The sequence below is a fragment of the Ursus arctos genome, unplaced genomic scaffold, assembly GCF_023065955.2.
Source record: "Ursus arctos isolate Adak ecotype North America unplaced genomic scaffold, UrsArc2.0 scaffold_2, whole genome shotgun sequence".
NCBI classification, from domain to species: domain Eukaryota; kingdom Metazoa; phylum Chordata; class Mammalia; order Carnivora; family Ursidae; genus Ursus; species Ursus arctos.
In genome coordinates this window covers 34492178-34505559 of record NW_026622874.1, presented here as the reverse complement: position 1 = coordinate 34505559, position 13382 = coordinate 34492178, and the positions used below count along the sequence as shown (strand labels likewise).

The window sequence follows — 13382 nt, the reverse complement described above, 5'->3', positions numbered from 1 at the left end:
TGCCAACAAATTGGATAATCTGGAAGAAATGGATCAATTCTTAGAAGCATATAAACTAAAAAACCTGAAGCAGGAAGAAAGAAGACTTGCCCAGACTGATAACCAGCAAAGAAATTTAACCAGTAATCAAAAATCTCCCAATAAACAAAAGTCCAGGGCCAGATGGCTTCTCAGAGGAATTCTACCATTTAAAAAAGAGTTAATACCTATTCTAAAAAATATAAATGGAAGGAAAACTTTTTTTTTTTAAAGATTTTATTTATTTATTTGACAGAGAGACAGCCAGCGAGAGAGGGACCACAGTCAGGGGGAGTGGGAGAGGAAGAAGCAGGCTACCAGCGGAGGAGCCTGATGTGGGGCTCGATCCCAGAATGCCGGGATCACGCCCTGAGCCAAAGGCAGACGCTTAACGACTGAGCCACCCAGGCGCCCCCGAAAGGAAAACTTCTAAACTCATTCTATGAAGCCAGCATTACCTTGGTTCCAAAACCAGACAAAGACCCCACTAAACAAACAGAATTATGGGCCAATATCCCTGATGAACATGTATGCAAAATTCTCAACAAAATACGAGCAAATCTAATCAACAGTACTTTAAAAGAATCATTCACTATGATCAAGTGGGATTTATTCCTGGGTTGCAAGCGTGGCTCAATATTTGCAAATCAATCAATGTGATACACCACACTAATAGAAGAAAGGATAAGAACCATATGATCATCTCAACAGATGCAGAAAAAACGCATTTGACAAAGTACAACCAACATCCATTCTTGATAAAAACCCTCAACAAAGTAGGGATAGAGGGAACATACCTCAACATCATGAAGGCCATATACAAAAGACCTACGGCTAATATAATCTCCAATGGGAAAAAATTGAGAGCTTTTCCTCTACAGTCAGGAACAAGACAGGGATATCCTCTCTCACCACTGTTGTTTAACATAGTAGTGGAAGTCCTAGCCTCATCAATCAGGCAACAGAAAGAAATAAAAAGCATCCAAATAAGCAAGGAAGAAGTCAAACTTTCACCATTCACAGATGACATGATACTCTATGTAGAAAACCAGAAAGACTCCACCAAAACATTTTCTAGAACTGATACACGAATTCAGTAAAGTCACAGGATACAATATCAACATACGAAATCTGTTGTGTTTCTATACACCAATAATGAAGCAACAGAAAGAGAAATCAAGGAATTGATCCCATTTACAATTGGACCAAAAACTGTAACATACCTAGGAATAAACCTAATCAAAGAGGTAAAAGATCTATACTCTGAATACTATAGAACACTTATGAAAGAAATTGAAGATGACACAAAGAAATGGGAATACGTTCTATGCTTATGGATTGGAAGAACAAATATTATTAAAATGTCTATACTACCCAAAATAATCTATACATTTAATGCAATCCCTATTAGAACACCACCAGTATTTTTCACAGAGCTAGAACAAAAATCCTAATATTTGTATGGAACCGCAAAAGACCCCAAATAGCCAAAAAGCAATCCTGAGAAAGGAAAGCAAAACTAGAGGCATCACAATTCCGGACTTCAAGCTATATTACAAAGCTGTAGTCATCAAGACTGTAATGTACTTGGCACAAAAACAGATTCATAGATCAATGGAACAGAATAGAAAACCCAGAAATGGATCCACAACTCTATGGTCAACTAATCTTCGACAGAGCAGGAAAGAATATCCAATGGAAAAAAGACAGTCTCTTCAACAAATGGTTGGGAAAGCTGGACAACATGCAAGAGAATGAAACTGGACCACTTTCTTACACCATACGTATAAACAAATTCAAAATGGATGAAAGATCTAAATGTGAGACAGAAGCCATCAAAATCCTAGAGGAGAACAAAGGCAGTAACTTCGGCCATCGCAACTTCTTACTAGATACGTCTCCTGCGGCAAGGGAAACAAAAGCAAAAATGAACTATTGGGACTTCAAAAACTAAAAGGTGGCTCTCACGGAATGGGAGAAAATATTTGCAAATGACATATCTGATAAAGGGTTAGTATCCAAAATCTATACAGAACTTATCAAACTCGACACCCAAAAAACAAATAATCCAGTGTAGAAATGGGCTGAAGATATGAAGAGACATTTTTCCAAAGAAGACATACAAATGACTCATAGGCACATGAAAAGATGCTCAACATCATTCATCATCAGGGAAATACAATGAGATATCACTTCACACCTGCCAGAATGGCTAAAATTAACAAGTAAATGACAGATGTTGGCGAGGATGAGGAGAAAGGGGAACCTACTTACACTGCTGGTGGAAATGCAAGCTGGTGCAGCCACTCTGGAAAAGAGTATGGAGGTTCCTCAAAAGTTAAAAATAGAGGTGCGCCTCGGTGGCTCATCTGGTCAGGTGTCCGACTCTTGATTTTGGCTCAGGGCATGATCTCAGGGTTGTGAGATCGAGCCCCTCATTGGGCTCCATGCTGGACATGGAGCCTGCTTGGGATTCTCTCTCTCCCTCTCCCTCTTCCCCTCCCCTGCTGCTCTATCTCTAAAAAAAAAAAAAAGAAATGATGAAAGATGCTGAAAGAATTATTAATTCTCTTCATAAGTTTTCTAAATTATATGTAGTGATTAAAATAAGAATTATAATACCATCTGATCTTCAAGACAATGATGTTCTAAAATGGGGAAGATAAAGGGACCTAAATTGAAGTAAGGTCCCTCTACTTCACTCAAATGGTAAAATGTTAATACCAACAGGCTTGATAGATCACATGTGTATACTGTAATACCCAGAACAACCACTATGCAAACTACACAAAATATCCAAAGTGCTATTAATAAATCAAGATGAAATTCTGGAAAAAATGGTCAAGTAACCCACAGGAAGGTAGGAAAAGAAAAACAAAAGAATCCAACAGAAAACAAATAATAAAATGACAGAGTTCAACCTGAACACATCAATAATTACTTAAATGTTAATGGTCTAAATTAAAAGGCAGAAATTGACGGGATAATTTTTTTTAAAGCATGACCCAATAATATGCTGTTTAATATGCTGCTTACAAGAAACTCACTTGAAATTCAATGACAAGTAGGTTGAAAGTGTAAGGACAAAGATATACCATGCAAACATTAATTTTTTAGCATGACTGTCCACATAGAAAATCTAAAAGAACTCATAAAAAGTTTCCTGGAGCTAATAAAAGATTATAGCAATGTTGCAAGGGATAAAGTTGATATACAGAAGTCAATTGCTTTCCTATACAACAGCAATGAACAACTGGAATTAGAAATTAACAACACATTTATGTTAGCACTCCAAAAATGAATTACCTAGGTATAAATCTAACAACATACGTACCAGCTCTATATGAGGAAAACTACAAATCTTTGATGAAAGATATCAAAGAACCAAATAAGTGGAGAAATATCTCATGTTCGTGGATAGGAAGATTCAATATTGTCAAGATATTAGTTCTCTTCAATTTGATCTATAGATTCAATGTAATCCCAACCAACATCACAGAAAATAATTTCATAGATATCAACAAACTGATTCTAAAGTTTATATGGACAGGCAAAGAAAGGACCCAGAATAGCAACATGATACCAAAAGAGAACAAAGTTGGAGAACTGACACAACCCAGCTTAAGACTTCAGACAGTAATCATGAGTGGTATTGGCAAAACATACACAAATATATATTTAGAACAGAATAGATGGCCTGGAAACAGACGTATGTAAATAAAATCAACTGATCATGGACAAAGGAGCAAAGCAATAGTCTTTTCAGTACATGGTGGAACAAAAGACAGTCTTCCCAATATATGGCAGTGGAACAACTGGATATCTACATGCAGAAAAGTGAATCTTCATACAAACCTTACATCCTTCATGAAAATTAACTCAAAATGGACTGGAGACCTCACTGTAAAATGCAAAACTTTGTCTAGAAGCTAACATGGGAGCAAACCTAGATAACCTCGGGTAAGTTGATTACATTTTAGATACAATACCAAAGTCATGATCCATGAAAGAAATATTGACAAACTGAATCTCATTGAAATTTGAAACTTTTGCTTTATGAAAGACAATGTCAAGAGAATGAGAAGACAAAGGGGATAATTGTTCATAAAAACTCTTTTCTCTATATTTTAGGTACACAACAAAACTAGATTTCTCAGTCTTTGCTGCAGTTAAATGTGGTCATATAACTAAATTTGACCAATGGAATGTGAATAGAAGAGATAGCCACTACTTTTGGTATTGGCCCATAAAAACCTCCTAGATGCTCCATTTTCTTTCCTCCTCCAGTGGCTTGCTGGAGAAGAGCATGACAAACTTGGAAACCACTTTTGAAGATGGAAAAAGAAAAAGAGAGAGAGAAGAACTTGTGACCCTGAATCACTGATCATGAGAACCCATTTTTGGAATTTACATCATTGAAAAATAAGTGATTTCATTAAGCCATAGAGATGTGGGGCAGCCAGGACTTCTTAACTCATATAGTCATTCTTGGCAGCTCCTCAGATATTGAGGCCAACACACTCTTCCTGAACATTCGACTGCCTCTCCAGTTTGAACCTGCAGATTCATTGGTCAACCATGTCCTTTTGTCCAATGAGGCAATATTTGCAATGGCTTCTCGGTTTGATATCATTTCCTCTTTATAACCCTAAATCTAACATTTAAAAACATTTATAACTCCCCTATTTTGTTTCAAGAAGAATTTAGAGTAGATGACAAAAATACATACACTATACCAAGATTAAATAATTCAGAAAAAAATAAGGAAAAAAAGGGCAACCATAAGAAACAGAAACAGGAAATTTAAATAATCCCAGATAAGGTAAATACATAAATACGTTCCAGAAAAAAGCTAATGTTTGTAGAACCCACATTGACCAATAACATTTCTAGCCACCTACATAATTGGGAAATATGATATATTCCATGAATTTATTTCATGCTTTTTAACATTTATCGAGATTTATTTGCATGCCTTTTATTAAGAGAAAACGCATGCAAGCTAGAAGTTGTTCAGGAAAAATACTTATTCTGATGCCGACACTGGGGAGATTTTTCTCCTATGTGTTCTGATAGAGGGGAGAGTGAATAGGAAAATATCTTCTATAGCAAACACTGCCATGAATCAAAGACAATTAAATTTCACAACCGAAAACACCGAAAGAAAAGGAATAATAAATGGAGATACCCACTCCCCCTTTTTTTCTTATTCCTCATTTACTTTTCTCAGAAATCTTCAATAACAACCGAAATATTTTCCTCAGGTATCAATCAATCTATTGAGAAAGAACTCAGATAGAAAGTTAGACTGTAATTAGTTTTCTCAGTGGTATCTGTGCAGTTGTAGGCCAGTTGCTACTCATTACCAAATATGGGGACTGTCTCCAAACTTCTTTTCTTTTTATCTCCAAACTTCTGAAAATTTTCAGAACATGGAAGCAGACACAAACACAACTGCTCATTGGAAAATATACATGCAAATTTCCTCTAGGTTTCAGAGTAAGAATGCTGTAGAAAAAGAGTCCCTTAAATTTGACATACAGAACAACTTTAGCTATAAAGCAGTTGAGGATAATTACTTGAGACTAGATACTTGTTCTCAGTGTAAATATATTTATAGGCATTAACTTTTTCAGAGCAAATTTGAATAACACACAAGTTTAATATCACTATAAAATAAAAACTTCAACATTTTCTGTTTATAAAGTAAATAATTGGAGTTGGGTTCCAATTCCTAGCATGACGTATAAAAATATTTCCCCTTCAAACACCTCTTTCATCCTTATTTTTAACATTTTCTTCATGATTGGAAGAATTACGGTATATGAAACACGGTATTTTTCATGCCCACAAGGGGGACCCTTTGCACCATTGCAACAGAGTTTATACTGCACCGATCTTACTGCTAAAACACCATTTGATTGAATGTATGATCTGCCATAAAGTGCTAGAAAGTCAAGTCCCCTCTCCTCTTTGCCCTCACCTGTGAGTCCAGGCAGACAGATACAAACATAACCTGAGGCTTCAGGGTGGCTGAATGAAGAAGGCAGCTGAGCAAGGCGTCCATATTGTTTCTCTGGGGACAGCTCTACACATGTCCCACCAGACTTGCAGGAGTTCCTGCTGCATATGTTGATGTGGGTCTCACACTGGGCACCCGTGTATCCTGCAGGATGAAAGTTCAGAGAAGCAGCTGGGTCAAAACTCCTCAACCAGAGTTTATGCCTGAAAGGAGGCTGACCACTGTGCTGGCACCAACTAACAAGACGATGTGCTGCCCTCAAGGAGCTAGCAAGGAGAATCTGGTAAGAGAAGGTTTTCTTGAAAACAGCAGTAGCAAAGGAATCCCTTGTATAATACTGACCAATATTTTTTAAAATATTTGATTAATAAGGCTTGAAATAAAATGGGACTTCAGGATAACTTTGATTTCCTGATTATTTTAAAGACTCCATTTCCTCAGATACTCCAATTGAATTTTTAGTGAGAAAAAAATATTTTTAAAGAAAATAACCAAAAGGAAAAAAAAAGAGAAAATAGCCAAAAAGTCAGCAGAAACTACATAGCCAGCCCTAAATTATTTTCTTAGAACTCAAAGCAAAGGTAAATGATTACTTCTTCACACTGAATAAGACAGAATAAAAAATTATTTTGTGTTTGAATGGATTTAGCTGGGTCATTTTATTAAGGACAAGAATAGAAACAATAAAACATGAATGATTTAGTACTTTATTAAAAAATTTGAATATTAAATATAAAAGACAGTCTATGCCAGAACTATTTCTTTGGCTTTACATACATGTGCACCTGTTTTTTTAAAAAAAACTATGTATAGTCATATATATATATTCACATATATATTCATATATATTCACATATATACAGTCTTGTCGTATGTATATTAACATAACTGGAATTGCCACACTATATGAATCTTTCTATAACTTGCTTTTTTCACTCCCTCGCACAATCTATCCATGTTAGTAATATAGATCTAACTCATAATTTTTAACTATTGCCAAGTATTCTGTAACATGGAAGTACCATAGTTTAACCTTTCTCTTAATGCACTGACATACATTTTACTATTACAAACAATGTTGCAGTGAATAGCATTATATATGCATGCTTATATAAATGTCTGGGTACACCACTGGGGTCTATGCCTAGAGTGGAATTTCTGGGTTATAGATTATGTACATTTTTTATTTTAGTAGATACTGATAAACACCTCTGGAGTGGTTGTACCATCTATATACTTACTCGCTCTGGATGAATGTGCATATAGCTCCGAACCCTGGCCAACAATTGCTATCACCAAATAAAATGTTTTACCAGTTGGTTAGGTTAAAAAAAAATAGTACTTCATTGTTGTTTGGGTTTACATTTTCCCCCATTATTATTGAATTTAACATGTTTTTGGATTTTTAAAAATCATTTCATATCCTTTTCCTGTTTTTCCCATTAGACTATCTTTCTGATTGATTTATAAGATGATTTATATAGCATGATATATACATAAGTTGAAATATGAAGTTATTAAAGAACATAATTGGGCTTATAATACAAGTGACTTCACAGTCAACTAAAGATCTTGGCAATGTCACTTAACTCTGCTCAGAAATAGGTTTTTAAAATGAAATTTACAATCCCAAATTATAAAACTTATAAATCTGATCATGGTATTTCTTTACTTTAAAATCATTCAATTGCTTCTGCTTTCATACAAAATAAAATTCAATATCCTTAACCTAAATTGCCCTTTATTATCTGGCCCCATTCCCATCTCTACATTTCTTCCCTAGAATGTTTTCTCCCCCGGGGCCTTTATGACACAGGTCCCTCTCCTAGAATGTGCTCCTCCAAGACTGTGCTTGGCCAAGTCTTAGTTTTGAGACTTAAGCTTGTATGACTATCTTAGAATGGCTTTTTCTCATGAACAGATCCAAATAAAGATCCCTTTGTTCTCTCTCATATCACCCAGTTCTTTCTTTCATCACTCTTAAAATAATTTTTTATTATTTTTGTTATTATTTTTATGTATAGTTGCTTCCCTCAATAGACCATAAGCTCCACAAAAGCAGGGACTGTTTTATTCATCACTCCAATACCAAGCAATGCATAAATAGCAGACTTTCAATCAATGACTGAATGAGATTCAAAGAGTAATAATCAACAATTTAGATTACAATTCCAGTTTAGCAAGTAAATTGGAGAATTGACTATTAATGAGCAAATAATGAGAACATGATACAATTACTCATTTTGTAATTTAAATAAAAACCTGAATGGGGTCACATGTCAAGTCATAACCACAACGTAAATTCTGTTGCCCAACAGTATAAAACATTTGTCACATATGACACTTGAGGTCTTTCTCAACTATCTGAAGAAACTTACATATGAAAAAGGAAACTAAAAGCCCATGTCAGATCAAATCCCACAATCCTTTGTGGTGACCCCTCTCTCCCTGCCGCAAGAATCCTAGGTCTCTTAAACCCAAATATCTACTTTTTCACAAGTTTTTATAAAGCGGTATTCATTGTGTTACACTGAACTTATTGAAGAAAGCTCCAACTATTTTCAATTTTCTTCTCAGTTTAAGATTCAAGACTCATACACAGGCCAGGTAAGGAAGTAATTTAAAACCTTCATAAATCCTTTTTTGCTTTCCGACTCATGCATTATCCTATTCCTATAGTGAACATTAGGAAGGTTCTGATTTATGGTCTTCCCAGTCCTGTCCCCACCACTAGGGTTCTGTGGGAATTTTGTTTGCTGCTTCCTTTAACCATGCATATAAATAGACTCCTTCAGTCAAGGCTATGCTCAATAGTTTTAACAAGTTTTTTTATAAAACTTTGCATAAAGAAACAATATGATATTGAATTAAGTCCCCAGAGTTCTTACGTTTTTCTTTTTTTAAACAAATCCAATCTTACCTGGGTAACAAGAAACTTTTAGATAAGCATTTAAGATGACTGACACTTCTTGTAATTAATTACTTTTGAAATGAGGACCCCAGGCAATTATAGCGGTGGATTCTTGCCACCACCTTCACTCATGGTGGTCTTGTAATCCAAAGGAATGGTCTCTTTTTCTTAGATACAGGGTAGTTTGTAACATTAAATCTTCTCTTTGTATATAACAGTAAGAATAGGATACAAAGACATTCCAAAACTTGCCTATCTAGGCAAAATCACCATCATCTCATAACCCAAGAAACTCAAGCAGAACTGTTCTTAGTCTGTGCCCCTTTCTTAATTATCACATCATATCTGCCTCCTAAATGAGTCTCATTTAGGCTGTCTGGTCCCTCATCCCCACCCTAAACACTGTAGTCATAGTTCTGGTAAATAGCTTTATCTCTTGTTTAAACTGTTGCAGAACTTTTTTTTTTGTTTACTAGATTCTCTACCTTTTATTTCTTTCAATAATCTTCCACTAAAGGGCCAGAGAGTTCTACATAAATCAAGAGGTCAGATTATGCTACCTCACTGCCCCATAGTGTTCAGGGCAGGCAAACAGCACTATGATCTGGCTTAAGTCTTGTCTTGTTCTCCAACCTCAACTCTCTGCCACCAGCCCTATGTATTCCAGCATTTTGGAACAATCACTCAAAGTTCTACAACTGGATATACTCTTTTCCATGTGTGCCTACAGCCCTTTTTTCCTTCTGTCCTCCTTTTCCTTCCTCTCTTCTTAAATAAATTATGAGCTGCTATGTGTTAGCTATAAGGGTCTAGAATGGTCAGTCTCCTAATTTTGGTACCTAGCTAACATTTATTGAGTGCTTACTATGGTAAGGTCTAGCCGGACCTAGGAACTTTATATATATTACTGGATCTCTTTCTAAAGCAATTCTATGAGGTGGATATTATTATCATCTTTGCTTTATAGATAAGGCAACTGAGGCTCATAGCAGTAAAGCCACTTGCCCAAAGTCACACAGCTAGTGAGTACATTTCTGGGATATGCTTAGTGATCTTTCAAATTTTCTAAAATGGTGCTTACTGGATCAGGCCATCTCTGTACTTCTTCTCACCTTACTCCCTATTATAGAATCTATTTTAGCTTTTTACTGTACTAAAAATTATACTATGCATGTGTTTTCCACACTGTCCCTCTACTAGAATTTAAATTCCTTAGAAGAAGGGACCATGTCTTTTTGATTCCCAGACCCCTGATATATATAACTGGCACTGAAATCCATGTGGGTTACATGATTGAATCCATGAATGAATGGAATACATATTGATTTGTCTTTTTTTAGGTAGGTCTTCTTAACTGCCTGACTTTATTACAAATCCTCTAGAGAACAGAAACCATTCTCATATGTAATTCTTACCTCCTGTTGCAGAACCTGGTATGTAATAACAGTTGCTTTTTTTGAGTACCTAATATATTCCAGGCCCTATTTCTATAATCTTACTCTTCATAATAATACAAGACATTTTTTTCATCCCTCATTTGCAGACAAGGAACTTAAGAAGTAAGAGGTAACCACCCTGCTTCACTCAGTTAATAAGTGATGGATTTGTTCTACTCCCAAACTGTCCACTTCACCCCTGTTTCCAGATAGAGATTCTGTACAGAGTACTGATTGAATGTTGAGTGCTGATTGATGACAAGAATGTGAAAAAACACATTTTGGAATAATTTCAGTATTTAAGTCAAGCCAATGACCAAGGGATAACAAACATGCCCTATTCATTATCTGGAAGTGGGTAGACACATGACTTACAAAGATTTCTGAGCCATAGAATTCAGAGCTTCCTTTCACCCTTTCACATTTGCTTTTTACCTACAAAATATATGTAACCAAAGCAGGGGGTGTTATGTAACCAAACAATGGGATGCCTTTCGATGGGAAGCTACCAACAATTGGATTGACCGCAGTCTCCATGTTTCCTTGCCCACCACAGGACTATTTTTTTTTAGACAGTAAAATGAGAGGGACAAAGGGCTAGATGATCAGTAAGCTTATAACAACTAGATTTTAAATAATCATAGGTTTATTATTTTTTACCAGTGGATCAAGAAAGAAGAGAAGATGTTCTTTTATTTCTATCAATGAAATCCTAGTGAGAATTAGGTTAAAAATATGTCGAGCATATTTTTTGCCAAAATTAACACCAATATTTACAGACGACTTGTTGACTTAAATGTTATATAATGTTTTCCACTGATTCTGGTATCACCTCTACACTCCAATCTAATTACACTTTATGTGTAATTTTTAGTTATGGTTTATGTATGTTAAACTTGTAATCTCATTCATATTATAAGTGCCTAGGAGAATACACCCATTTCTGGGTTATCGTTCTATATCCTCTATGGGGACCATCGTAATTATGTTGACTGACTCCATGAATTATAATACAATCTCCTAGGATTTTAATATTGTTTCATGAGTTTCAATATATTCTAGGTATTACAGAAAACATCTTGGAAGAAAAGGAAACATCTTCAAGTGAATTTTTCTCCATGAAGACCATGCTGAAATTGATTCTTCTATTCATTTTCTCCTCCCTGTTTCTTTTAGAAAGTTCTGATGATTGGGCAGCTTAGTAACCTACTTTAGACAATGCATAGTGTAGCAGTAGGTATGTGTAAGCAATGAAGAATACAATTAAATTAAACAATGATAAGTACAAGAAAGAGTTGTTTTTAAACTTTTAAACTTTTAACAATATGAATTTTTAGTTTATGTTTGCTATAAGTGATTTGTTTCTATTCTAAGCAAAAAAAAAAAAAATGGTGGAAGATCTTTGTCACTTACCAGGCCAGCAGTGACAAGTGTAATTGTCAGCACTGTCCTCACATGTAGCGTTATTATGACAGGGTTTTGACCAACATAGAGGCATCAAGGTCTCACAATGTGTCCCTGTGAATCCACTACCCGTGCAGTTACAGCTATAGCTGGAGAGTAAAATGAAATTTTCACATCAACTCTTGGTTGTATTGAGATCAAATATCCTTAGTCTGTCTCTTCCCATGTCCATTAATCTGAGACCCAGGGCATGGTTTTAATACTTATCTCAAAAACTCTGGGGAATTGTCTCTATAAACCTGAAAACATTATGTATTTCCATACTAATATCTTATTATCTTTTTAAATTTATTGTATGGCTTCATGCAAAATTATTGGGAAACCATGATTATTTACTTCAGTTTTCTCATCCATAAATTGAAGATAATAATACCTATGTCAAGGGTTATTATGATAATTAAATGTGCATATAAAGAATAGACACAGTATCTGAAGCATCAGAAAATAATGAATTACTACTAAGTAGTACTAAATAAAGTTGTTAATATTGTGAAGGCAGTAGAGAATGATTTATAACACTGTGTCACTCTTTTATATATACAGCCCATTAATAAGGTCCCTTATGAAAAATGAAACAATAAATTATTTAAAAAACAGGAAAAGCCCTCATTACATGAATTGTGACTTATGTTCTCTTATTTTTAGATTACAGAAATATTTGAGTCTTGCTATTTTTAACCATTCATTGGTTGAGTGAGATTATCTGACAGATTCAAAACACAAATCTGATAGAGAAACTTGTTGACCTTATCAAGAGGAGTCTTTTAATTTAGATGGGATCGCCTCAGGGATTTAATATTGTAAAAAGATGGGCTTCCACACTCAACTTAGATAAAATGAAGTTCTGGCGGAAAGAACACCTATGAATTTATAAAGACTTGGAGTCGTCTTCTCAATGGCTTGTGTGTATATTTCCCACCAAACAGATATTAAAATTTCATTAAGGAACCTGAAATATTAGCAAATGTAATAGGTTACTATAATTTTTATTTGTATTGCTAGTGAGAAATCCTCTTACTAATTAAAAATATTTACTAAAAATCTACTATATGTAAGACATTAGAGACAAGAGCTATCTACTCGAGGCTGGCTAGTGGATCTCAGTTCCCAGAATTAGAGACTCTATTTGCATATTCCTTTGGTCTGAACCTAGTGTGTGTGTGTGTGTGTGTGTGTAGTTTCTGACTTTCCCATTAACCTCATAGCAAATGTGTTAATTTTTTGTTGTGGGCAATTAAAATCAAGTTGTATTTGTTGGCCTTGTGATTAACTTCTCAAAATTTAGGTAGCAAGAGAGATAAGGGTAAAACAGAAAAATTATTCATGGCATACGAGTTAAAGAAATGAAAGGATGGCAGAGTTTGCCTTGTTCTGCTTGCATTTCCATAGGAAGCAAAAGCTTTGTGTATTTTCTGTCTGATGCTTTGTGGAGATAGCAAAGCATGGATGGGAGGACCTCCTGCTCTTCCTCTGGAGTGCATGTATGGAAACTTGCATTCTGGTGTGTCTGCATGTTTGTCAGTAACCTGCC

General features: G+C 35.2%; 1 protein-coding gene across 1 annotated transcript in view; it reads right to left on the bottom strand.

Annotated features, from left to right (window-relative positions):
* CRB1 (crumbs cell polarity complex component 1) overlaps nt 1-13382 on the bottom strand; it is a 159253-nt gene that overhangs the window by 72384 nt on the left and 73487 nt on the right. Inside the window, exons 4-5 of the mRNA XM_026480462.4 lie at nt 11801-11940; nt 6002-6184 (exon numbers count right to left, since the gene is read on the bottom strand). Coding sequence (XP_026336247.4) covers nt 6002-6184; nt 11801-11940 — 323 coding nt within the window. The remainder of the gene's footprint in view (nt 1-6001; nt 6185-11800; nt 11941-13382) is intronic.